Source organism: Fusarium oxysporum, chromosome 12 (assembly GCF_000149955.1).
Source record: "Fusarium oxysporum f. sp. lycopersici 4287 chromosome 12, whole genome shotgun sequence".
In the NCBI taxonomy this organism is placed as follows: domain Eukaryota; kingdom Fungi; phylum Ascomycota; class Sordariomycetes; order Hypocreales; family Nectriaceae; genus Fusarium; species Fusarium oxysporum.
In genome coordinates, this window is record NC_030997.1 from 2195329 (window position 1) to 2211298 (window position 15970).

Sequence of the window (15970 nt, forward strand, 5' to 3'; positions counted from 1 at the left end):
TTATCGCTTAATTCAAATCTTGCCCGTCAACGCAGATACCATACAGCCCTCCCCGCGCCCCCAGTTTGCCATGACTGCCAATGCCGAACCCTCAACGCAAGCAGCGCCAAATATGACGCCTGAGTACGAGGTCAAGCTTCTGCTCAAACCTACCGCAGTCCTTGGCCCAGAAAATGAGCTCAAGAGCACCGTCCTATCGACCTTCGGTATGCCTCCAAGCATCACTAAGCAGAGTATTCAGTTTCTCGACACGGACAGCAAGGACATCTATACCGCCGGCTGGAGCCCACGCATCCGCAAGACTGAGAACGACGATGGTTTGGAGCTGACGTATAAGAAGCGGTATACCATCGTGGGCGGCGACATCGACGCCGCGCTCAACACGGCTAATAACGATGGTTTCGACGCCAGCGATGTGAGGTACGAGGCGCAAGTCGAATGGGGCTATCAGAAGCAAACGCTCTCTATCAGCCGCAAGAAGAAGGTGGCGGACCCTACGAACAGCGAGATGGATCTACCGGGGGAGTCAAACTCGCGTGCAATGTTAGTTGACGAAGCACCCGATAAGTTCGATGACTGGCAGGGCAACAAATGGGGCACTAGCAAGTTGGAAGAGTCGCGTATATTTGGGCCGGTCCGCGCCAAGCGCTCCGTTGGCAAGTGGGACGGGATGCGGCTCTACATCGAGGTTTGGCCTATTGGCCGTCGCGCGAGCACTGAAATTGACTACCTCGTCGAGGCATCTTTCAAGACTGAGAGCCGCATGACAGCCTCGGCGAAGCACGACAGCTTTATCTCCTACCTGCAGGACAAGGGTTGGTTTCTCTGCAAGGACTCACTCAAGACGCAGCTCATTATGGATCGTTATTAATTGGAAAGTTATTAGGCGTAGAGATAGTTCTTAAATTGGCCTCCGCGATAATGGACTCTGGAAGAATAAAAAAACGGTTCCGAACTATGGACGAAATATTATCCTATCAGCTGCAATTCACTATCGAGATGACTATCTCATAACACATGAAATAATTAGGTTACGATCTATCTGCCTTGTGACGTAGTTTTAACTTTAGGCATTTCTGCTCTGATATGACACCTGTCATGTTAGCCCTCACCCGGAGTACCAGCTCCACGGCGGCGTTTAGTAGAACTGTCTGGTATCCTTTCTATAGTACCGAGGCTCTTAGCAAAAGCTATAAACAGGAGATGCATCATTGGTCTCCTAATTAAGCTGATGAGTCACTAAACCCGTTGTTTAACGGTTTAACAAGCGATTGCCTTAGAGCGGCATGCCCGTGACTAGTAAATCAATCTCGAGTCTGAACAGTGAACAATAGCATAGATGCCCATGAACTGGCAGACTGGCTAACAATTTATTTATCGTTATCTGTTTCCTTTTCAATTTCCGCGGCGCCGGCTTACGCTCCGGCAGAAATTTTATTATTCCTGTGCAAAACTTATCTATCATCTTTTTACACATCCTGCGCACGGGCAGCCACTTATTCATTATCACATCAACATAGACTATTAAGCACACCATGCATCTAGTCGTCACCCTCGAGCCATTCCTCTCCTTCGACTAAACACTGTAGTCACTAACCTGCATATGATGCACCTTTAATCGTATACTGAGGTTAGCTTCCCTGTGGCAATACGACAGAGACACCTGCGTCTTTAGGAACATTTCCGAAAAGCCTAATCAAATCACCTCAGGTGTTGACTCGTTACTTCGTTATTGTCGTTCTGCTGCGGATTAAGCTATGAACAGGATCTGTAATAATGGTCTTGAGATCTGTAGGTTCAATTTTATTACCTTTCAACTACGAGCTTGAGCTGCTGGCCAGCATTTTAAGGTTTGGGCCTAGATCCAGGTAACTCAATCGTGGGTGTACTGCCCTATAAGTTGGATGTTGCTGGCAGGTGATGGCCTAGAGTAGGAAGTTTCACGCGACCCACACACGCCGGTAACCCAAGACACATTCAGCCATCATACTATTGTCGCATCGCCTGACTAAAACAAATGTGAGACTATTCATTCATATTGGCTGGCATGCATTCAATGACAAGTATAAGCCACAAAACCTTAAACAAGTCGCAAACTCTCTGCTTCAAAACAGGTTTATCAGAGAGCTCAATAAGGTGTTGAAGAGTATGAATTGCTATTGGTCTATAACAAGTAGTACGTTTAGTTTCCTATTAACATGCTTGAGTAAATTTATGTTTTAAGACATCGCTTGTCACTCTTTTTGGCGTTGTTCCGGGTTAGTAAATGTCGTTGAGACAAAGTTGAGGCTCTTAGGAAGGAGCGGGGATGAATTCAACGGCTCGAAACGGGTTGCGCTACACAAGGTCCCTGCTTGGTTTTAAAAATATTCTGAGCCAGGGAGCTGCTAAAAATAGCTGTTTACGACGAGGGAAAAAAGCCCGAAGGACTAGCTTTTGCGTATGACGCTGCATTTACATAAGCTTTATATCACCAACCCTACTTGCCATTTTTGTCCCCTACCCTCTAAATAGCCGTAAGTGCGTTTTCTGGAGGGTTAGACACGGGGTAGAGATGTATGGGAATGTGGTTGGACGGGAAGGGGAAACAACCGACCGACCGTCAGGAGCCCAAGAGAGATTGCCTCGCCCATCCCGCCCCATCGTGAAGCGCTGCGGGGTTAGGGCTAGGCTCTGAGGGCAATTGAGAAGTGGGCAGATACGGGTTTTCGGACGTGGATTGGCGATTTCTTAGAGAGCATTCCGATTCCTCTAGAGTAACGATAAAACAACAATACCCTTACAATCTCAGGGTTAGGAAACAAGTGAGCATATACGTTCCGGAAACCTACCCTTTTTATCAGGCCTTATTCTCCATAACTTTGCTTATAAAGATCGCAATCTCCACCCCAGTAGTATGTTCTTACCCTGGCGATATGCAGAGCTCGTCACACCGTAAGATGTAAGCTTGCATAGGTCTGGCAACTGAGCTCTGCCTCGGCTGGAAAAGCCCAGCGTCGGTCTGTGAAATAGCATGTCAGTGTGGATTAGGATGAGCTAATGGAGAAGACTGACTTCTTACAGTATCTCTCGCAAGTTATGCTTCAGCATACATCATCCGGACGGCACAAGTAAGAACCTGGCCGATCTCGTGGAGTGGACCCATGATCGCCGTTGGCCTGAGTCTTTCATCGATAGCAAAATCGGAATCGACATCAAGGTGAGCACTCCTCTTGGTGGGTCAGATCTCAACTTGTGATGTTGTTGATCTCAAGTTCGACAATTGGGACAGCGATGAAGATGGTAGGACGTCCGAGGCTGGGAAGGATCTCTGAGACAGACTCTGGAAAGTCTCGACAGGGATTGTTAAAGAAGCTGAGTTTCGGGTGCCGACAACACTAAATACGATGATAAATATACGTGATTGATTCTGGAATGCTGCCGTGATGGATATATTAACCAGCCTTGCTGTTACATATTAGATATAAGTAATGAGAGCTCTATTCGGGTTTATAAGTAATCCTTTCTAGCCTTTCTAAGAGTTTACGGGCTTTTGTTTATTTCTAGATATTATGAAGGCTCGGGCAGAGGGCCCATGAAACCCCGTGGCATCGTTAAGAACAATGTCATGCTGACGTGCCAGCTCAATATGGGCCGTAATGTCGTCAAGTCCTCCTGGAAGAACGACAACTTTGATTCCCTTCTCTTTCACCAGCTGGGCTTGACTTTTCTTTCGAACAACTGTTGTGATGGATAAAGCATAAACTGCGGCTTCCGAAGGGTCTGCGAGGTTGTTTAGTATGGTGCCTCCCCTAGCTCTAGGTTAATCATCCTCCATTTTAAGATCAAGATCATCGGATTTTATAGTCAACATACACATAACCGGTGGCCCCCAATGAATAGCAAGGATTATGGAGGACTCATGGCAGCGTTAGGGTTGGTATGGGCAGTCCTTCGAAGAAACCCCAGCAGATAAGGTATATTGTATCTCGTTAATTGATAGAATGAACAGCCAGAATCAAGAATATGAGTTAGTGAAGTGGCCCATACATCAAGGCCTGCCGATGATTAATTATCGCATTGGCAAGACATGATGTATAATCACAGGTTTACCCCCGAGGCGTTATAGCTGAGTGATTTGGAATGTAGATTCCGGGCGCTTATCATAGGTCAATCCAAAACCGGCCACTTCATATAAGTAATATCTGTAAAGTTGAAGCTATCATTACGTAAACAAGTCGCCAACCTTGCTGTACATATGAGATTACAACTTGGTCTACCATTAGATTTGATACATGGATTATTTCAGTCTTACCGCTATCTCCTGTGCTACGAAGCGTCGTTGTACTCTTCTCAATAGCGTACTCGGCTAAGCATCTCGAAATCGGGAAGAAAACCAACTAGCCGGGTATTATATATACCAGGCAAAAGCAAGTGCTGAATTTGTTCCTAACCTACATTCTAGGGGGTTTTTAACTAGTAATCCGCCACTACGCACAGCATACCACTTTAGGACGGTTTGTCCTTGATCCGCAGCATTGCGTGGTGGCTTTGCCACAATAGGCTAGCGTTCCGTAAAATGCCTGGAGTGGGTTCCACCAGACCAATACCATACCAGCACTACCTCTAATCTGTCGAGACAATCTTTAGAGATAGTTGACAAAGCCCCTTTTCCAAACGATGGCATGAGTCCAGTGGATGGTGTTGTCAAAACCTTCGAAATGAATAGAGGAATTAGTTGGACTTCGTTGTGAAAACGGACACCCTCGCATTAATAAGTCTAGCAAGTAATCTGTGATACCAGGCAAGATGCTTATCAGCTTTAGTACCATGGGGCTTCCGGAACCTACTTGTGCACTGCTGGGAAGAATATGCGAAGCATCGCGATCTTCCTATCATTGCCTACGAGAATGGGTTGCCTGTGGAAGGAGAGGAACATAAGTCCCTCCTAGATATCATCGATGATAAGCATCGTCAACTGTTCTATAATGGATATATCTAAACTCTATGCGAGGCTGTTACAAATTAGGGTGTTCGTATGGGCGGAAGCCACTACTGGAGTCTTCGGAGTGAGTATATCTAAGACTCTCGTGGGATTCAAAGATGCTAACTCGATGCAGTAACCTCAAGTTGTATCATGGCTATGTGCCCGGGCTTGGTGCGAATATATGGATAAAGCAAATAGCTTCCAGTGTATTCCAAAAGCCTGTACCAAGACAATTGCGGCAATTTGGAATCACATTATCAATAATAAATCTTGCAGAATAAGTCAGATATAATCTATACTTTATAGATTTATATTCTAGCTCTCCATCGGTATTCTTAATATTTAAAAACTCTGATCTTGAAACTCATATGACTTTGGATACTTAGCACAATACTGAATTCTTAGTCATTTCTACTGTCATATTCTCTTTTCTGAGGAGAACATTAGTATATTTATATAAGCGATGGCGAGAAATTAAGCATCTGATCTAATGCTCTATAACCTACGTTTCTAAGACCAAGTTCTTTCTAGCCTTTTATGCTGCCTTTTAAGCAACTATAACAGAAAGAAGTATCAAGGAAGGCTTTAGAGGAGCCGGGATTGTTCCTCTTGACCTAGAATATGTCGTCTTAAAGCTTGATGTGCAGCTATGGACCCTAACGGCATCCCTTGCGTCGTTTGGTAACCGACGAACTAATTTTGGTGGGAAATGAAAGGACGCTAGCATGATATGGGGTAACCGATAAACTCTAGTATATGCCCTAATGACGATAGAGAAGACATTAAAAAAGATATAAGTATGAAGTTTGATGTTGGGACTATAATGGTAAGTTTGGCTTTATTGAGAGCTATTATTTATATGGTAAATTATTCGATCTTATCGTACACCCTGGTTTTGGTGTTCGTCACCCAACAAGGGTGACCTGTAAGAAGCACCCTATCAGGATGTAAGATCATCTGCCGTGTCGAGACATGGCGTTACCACGCCCTGAATCTGGTCGGGACCACCTTGAGGCAGTCTCGAGCTGCCGCATGCACAGGCTGATCTTAGCCCTCCCGACACCAGGCTCTACAAGCGGCCTCGACCTTTCGGCCGCGCTTGATCATCCCGCTGACAGGTAACAGGCTCGACAGGATGCGCTATTTGTGCCGATGATATGCTGGATAGAGTGTGGTCTACTGATGCATCCGCAGGAATCAGGATCTGAGGGAAGACTCCTTTCGCGTCGCGAATGACTAACTCCCTTATAGCCAACGGCTCTCTGTAATTAGCATAGATCCGATTTCTCTAGCCTAGTAGGTCCTGTGCCTTAGTAGGGGGGCTTTCGGGGCCTACAGCCTGCTGGACGAAAAATATAGATAACATATTATGCATGAACTAGTCCTGTAATTAAATAATCAGAGGTTAATTATGGATGCTGGAGTTCGATGATACGAGGCTTAACTTAATGTGAGGTCGAAAATTGTTGCGGGGGCGTTCGAGTGTCGAGTTGGGCAAATGGTCATGTAATAAGCAGGATGAATACTCGTGCGAGACTCGAGGCCAAACGTTCACTACGCGATTGATAACTGGATGACTGTGTTACTTCACAGAATTTACAATTAGTTTAAAGCTGTTAGAGATCGACATGATGAAGAGCTGGGAGAAATCAAAGCGTCTAAGTAGTAGTGAAGGTGGCTTAAACTAGAGAATAGCTAAGTATATCCATTAATAATGGGGTATATGATCCTTAAGAGTATAATTATTCTCCTCCAAATATGAAACCATATCATGCGAACTTTGCTCGTTATGATGTTGTATAACCAATAGCGTCTTAAAACCTTTTTGAACCCATCGGATATTTCAACTGGAGAGCTAGTTAAACTGCATCACCATTACGTAGCAATCTCGTAAGACGGCAGCATATCGTAGCAACCTTGTCCGGCTTGAAATTGTTCCTAGAATTGACAGTCAGTTTTCATATGCACGGCAATTGCTCGGTGTTACCCACATATGCCGGGATGCTATTCGTGTCCGTCTCGTTGCCGTCAACGGCAACTTGCAAGGGAAGTCTCAATGTGAAGCTCGACCCATGCGATCTCGCAGCCAGCACAACTTCTAGTATTGAGGTTCGGCTGATGAGACAGGAGTAGAACGTAGGCAACAGAATCTTGTTGTCGGGGCTCGGTAACGTGATTGATATCGGTAATGTGGCGGTGTGCCTTGGCGATTCCGTCTTGATGATATCATTGCTCTTAAAACCCCGCCTTGAGCTTGTAAGAGGGGGTTCCTGATCCATTTTCGGCATTTCTGAGCCTCTGTAGGAACTCTACACTGAAGAAGAGACTGATACTGGTTCCCAGACCAACATTAGTGCTTGATTTACTGTCGCGTTTTCATCAAGGACAAAACTCAAGATTGGGTTAGGCGTCACGCTGGGATTGTTGTGTTGATCCGGTAGGAAGCTAATGTGACCTGTGGAATAGTACGTCGATGCCTTGATAGCAGCTGACTTTCCGCATATCTCGGGAGGTGCTGCCTTTTTGGAAGTGGGCCAGAATTCAAGATCGACGCTCAGTTGGCAGTTTGATGGCTGCAGCTTATTTGCTGAAATGACAACAGGCTTTGGTTGTCTCGCAGATGCCCTGATATAGCCGAGTTTGGATGAGAGTATATCCTTCCGAATTGACTTTTCTTGGATAGCATGAACCGAGCACTTCCGGGGACAATGTGCAGGGGTGGCTGTTCCGGGAGAAACGGCATTACTCTGGCAGGATGACACCTCTCTAAAGTGGGTGATTTGCCTCTCTTATATGCTTTGAGCAATGCTCGCGCCTCAACCCGCATATTAGATGCCAAACCGTGTGAACGGCCCATGTCGTCGTGCTCCTACGTTCCAATGGTTGGTGGAATCGCAAGTGTCGCTCGCGGATCACAGCATTTCGGTGCTTATATGCCGCGCTGGTGAGTTGGTATGGGATAACGAAAGCGAAAGATACCTCGTAAGTCTATCCAGGTTGGAGTTTACCTGAGGCTGGAAGAGTGGTGTCGGCAATTGGCATTCTGAGTAGGAGAAATTGGTGACCTGACTTAGGCATTGTTCCCTGATGAAACATTTCGACAAGGGTTGACGCAGCGCCGGTAAAGGTTATCTCAAAGGTATCAAAGGTTAGGTTCGTCTGTGGCATGATTGATACGGTTCCTGCCACTATTGAGCCCGAGGTGTAGATTTTGGCTTCAAAGTGTTTATCGATTGAGATTTCGAGAGGACATTCTGGTTTTCTCCGCGTGGGAACCCAACTACCTCGGCGCTTGGTTTCTTCAGGTAGAGCCATTCTGGTGGTTGACATCATTGGAGTCGACACTTTAAGGTTACGAGTGCTCAAAGTACCAAATTTGTTGATTTAGGACCAAATAAACCGTGTTCATGGAATGAATGAGTAAATCTGGACATTTACAATCGAAAAGAATGAAAATAAAAACAGCCTATCTGTCCTCCGATACTTGAGCCGACTTTACTTCCGCCACAAGACAACTCTCAGTCTGCCAGGCTCAAGTTTGCGGTGAGACAGCGCCTTGGTCGTGCACCTGACTTCTTACCATTGACTGACAAAAGCCAACCCAGAACTGGAGCCAAGGCGCCGACTTTCGTACTTGTTTTACGCCCTGAGCTGGACAGGATGTAATTAACGTCCTTGGATCCGACGATCAATGCCCTACTGATGAATTGATTTGTAATATATCCCGGAAAGAGTATAGTACTGTGGAGAGCAGTCTACTCAAAAGGTCCTGCTCTGGGCTTTAGAGGTAACCCTTGCGAGTGCATTTCACTGATAAGAACTTGAAGTGACGATCGATGGGCAAAGAGAACGCGGCCGGCACGCAATCGGCGATCAACGAAACGCCATATGGAGCCAAATGCAAGTATAGGCGATTAAAGCGACTAAAGAGCGCCAAATACGATCTTCTTTGTATTTTTTACCATTTAATTTGACTTTGTTGCGACCTACTTACCTCGATGCTTGGATGAGTCATCTTCAGGGCAGTGATAACATTAATCGGAGATTCTTTTTTTTGGCGATATTTCAGGCCGTTAAGCATTCCATCAAATCTCCGCCAGTTTCATATTTTTCTTATTCTCGAAGGACATGCTTGAATATTGAGATGACAAGTGCATATATCCTACTACGATTAGTCTTATGCATTGCCGAATTAATCAATTGACTCAATCACTGCTGTTAGCCCCCTATCTCGGCTTTGGGTGACTCAATCCACGGAGCTTCGCGGATAAAACTATAGCCGCCCAAGGTCGGAAAAATCGGCATCGGAAAAGATAGGCATTAAACTGATTTGAGTACACAAGTTAGAGGATCAACACCGAATCAGAGCTTCTCTAGCCTGCATAGGGCGCGTTTGACAATTGCTGCTGTATATACTTAGTGTCTTGTGCAATCCTACTTTCTCGCCACCTCTTGATCTCAACCCACCGAAATACGATCTTCTCTCCAAATCGAACCCTGGACATTAGTACACATTATGTCGGCCCCAAGATTCACGCCGGTTGGACCACAGGTCTATGAATCTACTTACGAAAGAGATTCGAGACATGTCGAGGTTGACAATTACGTCAATTCCCACCTATTGAAGAATGCCGAAAGCTCGTACATCCCAGCATTGGATAGAATCTATCGCGATTCCATTGCCGCCGGTCTTCCTGATATTTCCTGTTCCCCAGCACAGGCCAAGTTCCTCAAGCTGCAAATCGAGCTTTGCAATGCCACCAATATTCTCGAAGTCGGTACATTAGGCGGTTACAGCGCCGCGTGGATGGCCCTGGCTGGACCAACAGTCAAGGTCACAACGATCGAGATAGAAAAGGAATATGCTGCCGTGGCATCGAATAATCTTTCAGGGGCAGGCTTGAAGGACCAAGTTGAGATTCTTCAAGGTACTGGGCTCGATATTCTTCCACAATTGGTGTTACAAGTGAAATCGGGTGCACGGCCTCCATTCGACTTTGTCTTCATCGACGCCAATAAGCAGGATAATCTCGCATACTTCAATCTGGCAGTCTCCATGACAAAGCCTGGTACAGCTATCATTGTTGATAACGTTGTTCGGAACGGCAAGGTTGCTTCTGCCAAGGAAGCTGAGAAGGATGATCGGGTCTTGGGCACCCGACAACTCATAGAAGCAATCGGGAAGGACGATCGAGTTGACGCAACGGTGATTCAAACTGTCGGCGAGAAGAACTATGATGGCTTTCTGCTCGCCATAAGGAAATAAGATAAAGAGTAGCAGTATAGCTAGCCCCTTAATAATAAATGATTGAGTCAAGAGATCAGGCACCTTGAGATATTTAGGTGATAATATCTATTTAGCGAAATCAGTATATTAATTGTTAGCGGCTACCTAAGTTGCTTATTAGTTCACGATTGGCGCTGCATCCGAGTATATAATTTGGGGAGCCATCCTCCCTGTTGGTGTTGTGTATCCTCAGCTGTAGGCCCTCGTCAAAGTCCGCTTTTGCGCCCATATCCCCCTTATCGTCAGTCAACACTCTAAAAGCCAACATTTCCAAGTCCTTGGCACACATAATTGTAATAGAGTGAGCCTCATCTGTGGCTGCAGCTGCAGCGAAGTTGGGATTGTGACGAGCGACGTTTGAAGGTGTTGGGACGACAAAAGCACTGTGAAGACCGGGGACTTCGTAAGATACAATTCCCATATCTGTTGAGCCAAAGGCTTTAGGCTGGATTTCTCGAGGCCCCAGTTCCTCCCGGCCATGCCCTAACGACTGACTGACTGCTCGCCAACAAGCGTGTTCCTTGGAGGCATAAATCTTTCTCCTAGTGCGGCCATTTCCTCCACATAAGTTTCGCCAAGAGTGTTATTTACTTGCAGGTCCTTATAAGTCGGGGACCCTGGAAGGTGTTAGTCAGCCATGTTGTATAATAACAAGATAAGTAGTTCCACTTACTTAGTGTATCTAATGGAGCAACCAGAAGCCATTGCGCCGGCCTTAAAGCATTTCTTAACGCGCTTAAGTAACTAGTCTGCTTACTTTATTGTCGGGCTTCGAATGTCCTAATGCATTCTCATGTAGTTTAGGACGACGTTGGGCGCACTTCCACCGTCTTCGAAAACACCGTAGATTCTTTCCTCAGGCTTAATTTGCTATCAGAGCATGGCGACATTGTTATAAGCCGCCACTGCTGCGTCTAACGCATTAATCCCATTCCATGGGTTACTAGCCTCGTGGGCGAGTCTCCCTCGAACTCGACTCGCAACTTCTGGCTGGCTATCAATCTCCACCTAGCCAGTCCCGAGAAGCCTTTTAGACCCAGTGATTCTTAAGATATAGGGTGGATCATAAAAGCGGCTGCTATATCCTCTCGTGGAGTGAAGGCACGGGCTTCGATGAGCTTCACCTTACCGCCACCACCCTCTTCGGCGGGAGTACCCAGAATGCGTATACGCCCTGCCACCTTAAGATCTACCAGCGCTTTGGCACCAGGTAGGGCATCATACTCGGACGAGATGTCCTCCAGTGCCGAATTCTACCTCAAAGCTTGTGTCTATACCATAAGCTTTCCTAGTAACGTTGAAGCCATATTGTTTTAAGTAGAACGACCAGGTATTGTGGGTTATGTGTTCCTGGTAGCATAGCTCTGGATTGTCGCGAACTTTGTTGACGTCAGTACGCAGAGAGGAGCTCAAACTGCGTGCTTCTCCGATCATTTAACCCTTACACCTGATAGTGGTGTCATTGATTGACACTTGCAGTGTCCACAGGTAATGTTGGCGGCTTCACAAAGAAGACTACCATCAATCATCTTCCTCTTAATTTTATTTTTCTTGGCATTTACTGTTAGGTTGTACTCTAAATCTGCCACGAAAAACTTAACAACCTCCAGAATTAGCAAAAACACCAGACCAGCTGCCCATTATTGCCATAGAGCCAGACGCGGCGGCAAGGATGTGCGCCAAAGTGGTGTAATTCTGCCTATCAGGAGAGCGCCGACAGAGGGAACCCGATAATTCTGGGCTCCTAGACCCCAGGTCAGCCTGCTCGAAAGAGGGCCTAGCACATGCAACCAGCACCGATCGCAGGGCTGGATCTGCGTACGACGGGAAGGTCCCAGAGGGCTATAAACATACACACCGGACTGGATACTTCAATCCATACCTACGCGAATACTTCGACGGACTCGCTGACCCGGGCCCTTGAAAAACAAGATAAATATCCTAATACTACATGAACAGTACTCAAGCTCATTGCCAGCTCTCTAGACAATATCACCGCCACTTGCAATCACGACTTAAAAGGACACGCCAAGAGGATCATCACGCTCTTTTTAAGCTTCCTCAAATCCACGATCCTCGAACCGAACAACAATCCAAATGCCCTGGCCCCAGTCACCGACGGGAAGACCTGGGCCTAAACGGCCCAGCCGACGTATGCGGTACAGTTAACAAAGACGATAAAGGACCTATCCTTGGAAAAAAGCCTAACTCAAGGTCACGAAGAACATTAAGGACCTCTGTGTCTTTGCATAATTTCTAGATAAGCACTTATAATCTAAGTAATTTAAATAGAAGAGGATTATTACAGGGAGAAGTAATCCTGGTGTAATTAGTGGAAATTATAGGGGCCACGTGACGTAGACGCGGGGGTTAACGTGCGTGATAAGCAAGTGCTCCAGACAAGCAAGTGCTCCAAAAATCCCTCACCTTACAACATCATAATTCAATTAGCTATTTCTCAACAACCAAATATGCCGCAGTCTTCAAATGAAGCTAGAATTATTCTTGCCCTTCAGGCTCTTCAAAATGACCTAAAATTAAGTCTTCGAAATGCCGCAGCTATCTATTAAGTTGACCGCTTTGCCTTACGCCGCCGTCAGCAAGGCATTTAATTGCGACGTAATACTATCTAATCTTTAAGATGACTATCTGATTAGGAAGAGCAGATGATAGTTAAATTTATTTTAGACCTAGATTCGCGAGGATTTCCCTTGCGACTATCCTATGTGGAAGATATGGCTAATTACCTGCTTATTAACTGCGATGCACTACACGTTGGTAAGCGCTGGGCTTACAACTTTATTAAGCGATAACCAGAGCTAAAGACACGTTAATTTCGGAGATATGATTATCAAAGAGCTAAATGCGAAGATCCGACTATTATTTATGGCTGGTTTCGGCTTATAGAGAACATAATTGCAAAATATGGTATCTAATTAGATGATATTTGGAACTTTGATAAGACCGGCTTTATAATAGGCTTAATTAAGCCCGGAATAGTTATAACAGGCTCCCACAGGCAAGGAAGACTAAAGCAAGTGCAGCCGGGAAACCGTGAATGGATTACTATAATCGAGGGGATTAATACAGAAGGTTAATCGATCCCGCCGTTTATTATTGGTTCAGGTCAATATTACATTGCTAATTGGTATTAAGATTGCGACCTTCCTGGCGATTAGGTTGTTGCATTAAGCGAAAATGGATGGACTAATAACCAGCTAGGTCTTGACTGGCTAAAGCACTTTGATTAATCTACAGCAAAGCGAACGAATAGTCGCTATTATCTCTTGATCCTTGATGGTCACGAAAGTCATCACTCCCTCGAATTCGAGGAATATTGCAAGGAGAACAAAATTATCACACTCTGTATGCCTGCTTATGCCTCTTATCTACTTCAGCCTCTTGATGTAGGGTGCTTTGGGCCGCTGAAGAAGGCTTATAGTCGAGAAATAGAGCATCTAACTAGACGCTTTATAACTTATATTTCTAAGACGGACTTCTTTCCTGCCTATTACGCTGCCTGCCAGGCCGCTATTATAGAAAGCAATATTAAGGGAGGTTTCAGAGGAGCCGGGCTTATTCCCTTTGACCTAGAGAATGTTATATCGAAGCTTGATGTGCAACTACAGACCCTAATGCCTCCTGCAGAGGCAGCTAAACCTTCCTCTCCTTGGACTTCAAAGACTCTAACAATAGCAATTAAGGCCTAGTCTTAGTCTGAATACCTTGAAAGGCAAATCAGAAGGCATAAAAGCAGCTCCCCAGAGTCAATCATTGAAGCTTTAAAGTCTAGCACTAAAGCAACAAGGGCAGTTATGCATGAGGTTATCTTATTAAGGGCTGAAGTCCAGAACCTTCGATAAGCAAATGAGATACTAAGTCGACGCCGAAGGGGGAAAAGGACTAGGCTACAGAAAGGAGGGCCTTTAACTATAGCAGAGGCATTACAAGCAATTAATCAGATAGATATTAATATGCAGGTAGTAGGCAAAGCCTCAAGAAGTGGTCAAGGAGGGTCATAAGGACTGAAGCCTCGGCAATGTAGTATTTGCGGTAAGACTGGGCACACTGCAAGGACCTGTCGAGAGGCAATTGAGGTCAATAGGGAATAGTATAGCGATTAATTTCAATTAATTATATAGATTGTGGTGTCTTTATTTCTCTTTTTAAGTCTTGAGGTCTAGATTGGTGGAGCACTTGCTTGTCTGGAGCACTTGCTTATCACGCACGTTATAATAATATCTCTATATTAGGTAATTTTTCTATATAAAGTATTAATTATACTTATAATACTAAGTATCTAGCAAAAAAACTATAGGATAAGATCCTAGGACTGCAATTTTAGGTTATTAGCTTTCTAAAAGTCTCTAAGATCTTTACTATTAGCCTAAGGAAATATAAAATAGCATATAGGCCCCTTCTGACAGGTAGCAATTAGTTTGATAAGGTGTTTATGCTTGAGAGACTGTATAAGCTCTAGATTTACCTTTTCCTTCTCAAAGCCTCATTGTTGGTAACCTCCTTGGCGACATCTTGCATGCACGTATGCAAGGATTTCGAGCAGTCTTTACCATGTCCGTTCCGCTATGTCTCATTGCGAGCCTACTGGTAGCAGACATCTTCTTGAAGGGCGATAATGTGTCGCTGGAAACAAGTTCACACAATACCGAGGAGCGGATCGAGGCAACTTGAGCTGCATTCTGTGGCTGTCTATGCAACAGGGTTGTTTTGATGCTCTTGGCCAGCCTATGTGGACATAACAATGGGTGAAGAAATATAAGCCTAAAAGAAAAGCTAAATGAAACCGTATCCTCGCAGAATTGTGCCTTTTCAACTTCAGATAAATTAGTCTTATTTCATAAACAACCGCAAGGTTCCTATCCGCCCTCGCTTCCATTCCACGGAGGCGGAGAGGCTTTTCTGTCCACTCCACATATTCGAGGTGACCCCGCACCAAACTCGCTACGCCGTAAGACAGTGTCTGAAAAGGGAGGAAATCCTGAACTCATTTCCCCAAGCAAGAGTTCCGGATATATACAAGTTGAGAATGCCAACGTTGAGATTTTTTACGTGGCGTTATTCAAAGTGCCGGATCCGTACCCTAAAGCCGATGTATCGCAGATCCAACTTCGCAATCATCCAATAAGGTTGAGCTTACTTTGCGGTATATTTCATATTGCTAATTTCATCGAACATAAAAGCGGAGGCAATTGGTCCGAACGACCTATTGAGGCATGTTGTTCCGAAGTCTTTTTTATTTTTTCGTTGCGCTAGATTGTATATATATTGATCGTGATACGCTGCTTCTCTTGCTTCCATCTACCATGTAAAATCCTATCTCGTGAAACTCTCTCCACCGTTACAATGAAGTTGACCGCCTTTATCAGTCTCTGGTTGCTGACTCTATGCTATACAGCTCTGGCTGCCGAGGTCGTCCCCAGGTCCACCTTCACTGAGGTAACCGACTACGGCGACAACCCGACAGGTACTCGCATGTGGCTTTACGTTCCTAAGACCCTAGCACCAAAGCCTGCGGTAGTAGTTGGCATCCATTGGTGTACCGGTAGTGCCCAGGCATACTATCAGGGCACCCGGTGGGCATTCTACGCCGAGACATACGGTTACATCGTAATTTATCCTCAGACACCGTACACTCAGGACAAATGCTCCGGCATGTGGCATCAAAGATGACCTTGACTCATGACGGTGGTGGTGCC

The 15970-nt window shown here is 45.4% G+C and overlaps 7 protein-coding genes across 7 annotated transcripts in view; 4 read left to right on the plus strand and 3 right to left on the minus strand.

Moving 5' to 3' along the window:
* Nucleotides 1–70: 70 nt before the first annotated feature.
* On the plus strand, nucleotides 71–871 carry FOXG_14794 (uncharacterized protein; the record flags this gene model as incomplete). Its single annotated transcript, XM_018394856.1, has 1 exon — nucleotides 71–871. The coding sequence occupies one exon, from the start codon at nucleotides 71–73 to the stop codon at nucleotides 869–871; it is 801 nt and encodes a 266-aa protein (XP_018254468.1).
* A 2044-nt stretch (nucleotides 872–2915) lies between these two features.
* FOXG_21666 (uncharacterized protein) lies at nucleotides 2916–3238 on the plus strand (the record flags this gene model as incomplete). The annotated part of the gene is made up of 2 exons (XM_018402013.1): nucleotides 2916–2941; nucleotides 3064–3238. 2 exons carry the CDS (start codon nucleotides 2916–2918, stop codon nucleotides 3236–3238), a joined length of 201 nt encoding a protein of 66 aa, XP_018254469.1.
* A 3603-nt stretch (nucleotides 3239–6841) lies between these two features.
* On the minus strand, nucleotides 6842–7245 carry FOXG_21667 (uncharacterized protein; the record flags this gene model as incomplete). Its single annotated transcript, XM_018402014.1, has 2 exons — nucleotides 6842–6904; nucleotides 6958–7245. The coding sequence occupies 2 exons, from the start codon at nucleotides 7243–7245 to the stop codon at nucleotides 6842–6844; spliced, it is 351 nt and encodes a 116-aa protein (XP_018254470.1).
* A 30-nt stretch (nucleotides 7246–7275) lies between these two features.
* Nucleotides 7276–8281, minus strand: FOXG_21668 (uncharacterized protein; the record flags this gene model as incomplete). The annotated part of the gene is made up of 2 exons (XM_018402015.1): nucleotides 7276–7732; nucleotides 8037–8281. 2 exons carry the CDS (start codon nucleotides 8279–8281, stop codon nucleotides 7276–7278), a joined length of 702 nt encoding a protein of 233 aa, XP_018254471.1.
* A 1040-nt stretch (nucleotides 8282–9321) lies between these two features.
* FOXG_14795 (uncharacterized protein) lies at nucleotides 9322–10294 on the plus strand. The gene has a single exon (XM_018394857.1). It carries the CDS (start codon nucleotides 9483–9485, stop codon nucleotides 10230–10232), a length of 750 nt encoding a protein of 249 aa, XP_018254472.1. The 5' UTR covers nucleotides 9322–9482; the 3' UTR covers nucleotides 10233–10294.
* A 1005-nt stretch (nucleotides 10295–11299) lies between these two features.
* Nucleotides 11300–11560, minus strand: FOXG_21669 (uncharacterized protein; the record flags this gene model as incomplete). Its single annotated transcript, XM_018402016.1, has 2 exons — nucleotides 11300–11506; nucleotides 11531–11560. 2 exons carry the CDS (start codon nucleotides 11558–11560, stop codon nucleotides 11300–11302), a joined length of 237 nt encoding a protein of 78 aa, XP_018254473.1.
* A 4057-nt stretch (nucleotides 11561–15617) lies between these two features.
* FOXG_14796 (uncharacterized protein) overlaps nucleotides 15618–15970 on the plus strand; it is a gene marked incomplete at both ends in the record, with an annotated part of 1793 nt that continues 1440 nt past the window's right edge. Inside the window, one exon of the mRNA XM_018394858.1 lies at nucleotides 15618–15881. Coding sequence (XP_018254474.1) covers nucleotides 15618–15881 — 264 coding nt within the window. The remainder of the gene's footprint in view (nucleotides 15882–15970) is intronic.

Coding starts and splice junctions, on each gene's coding strand:
- FOXG_14795 (XM_018394857.1), top strand. CDS start 9,483: ATGTCGGCCCCAAGATTCACGCCGGTTGGACCACAGGTCTATGAATCT.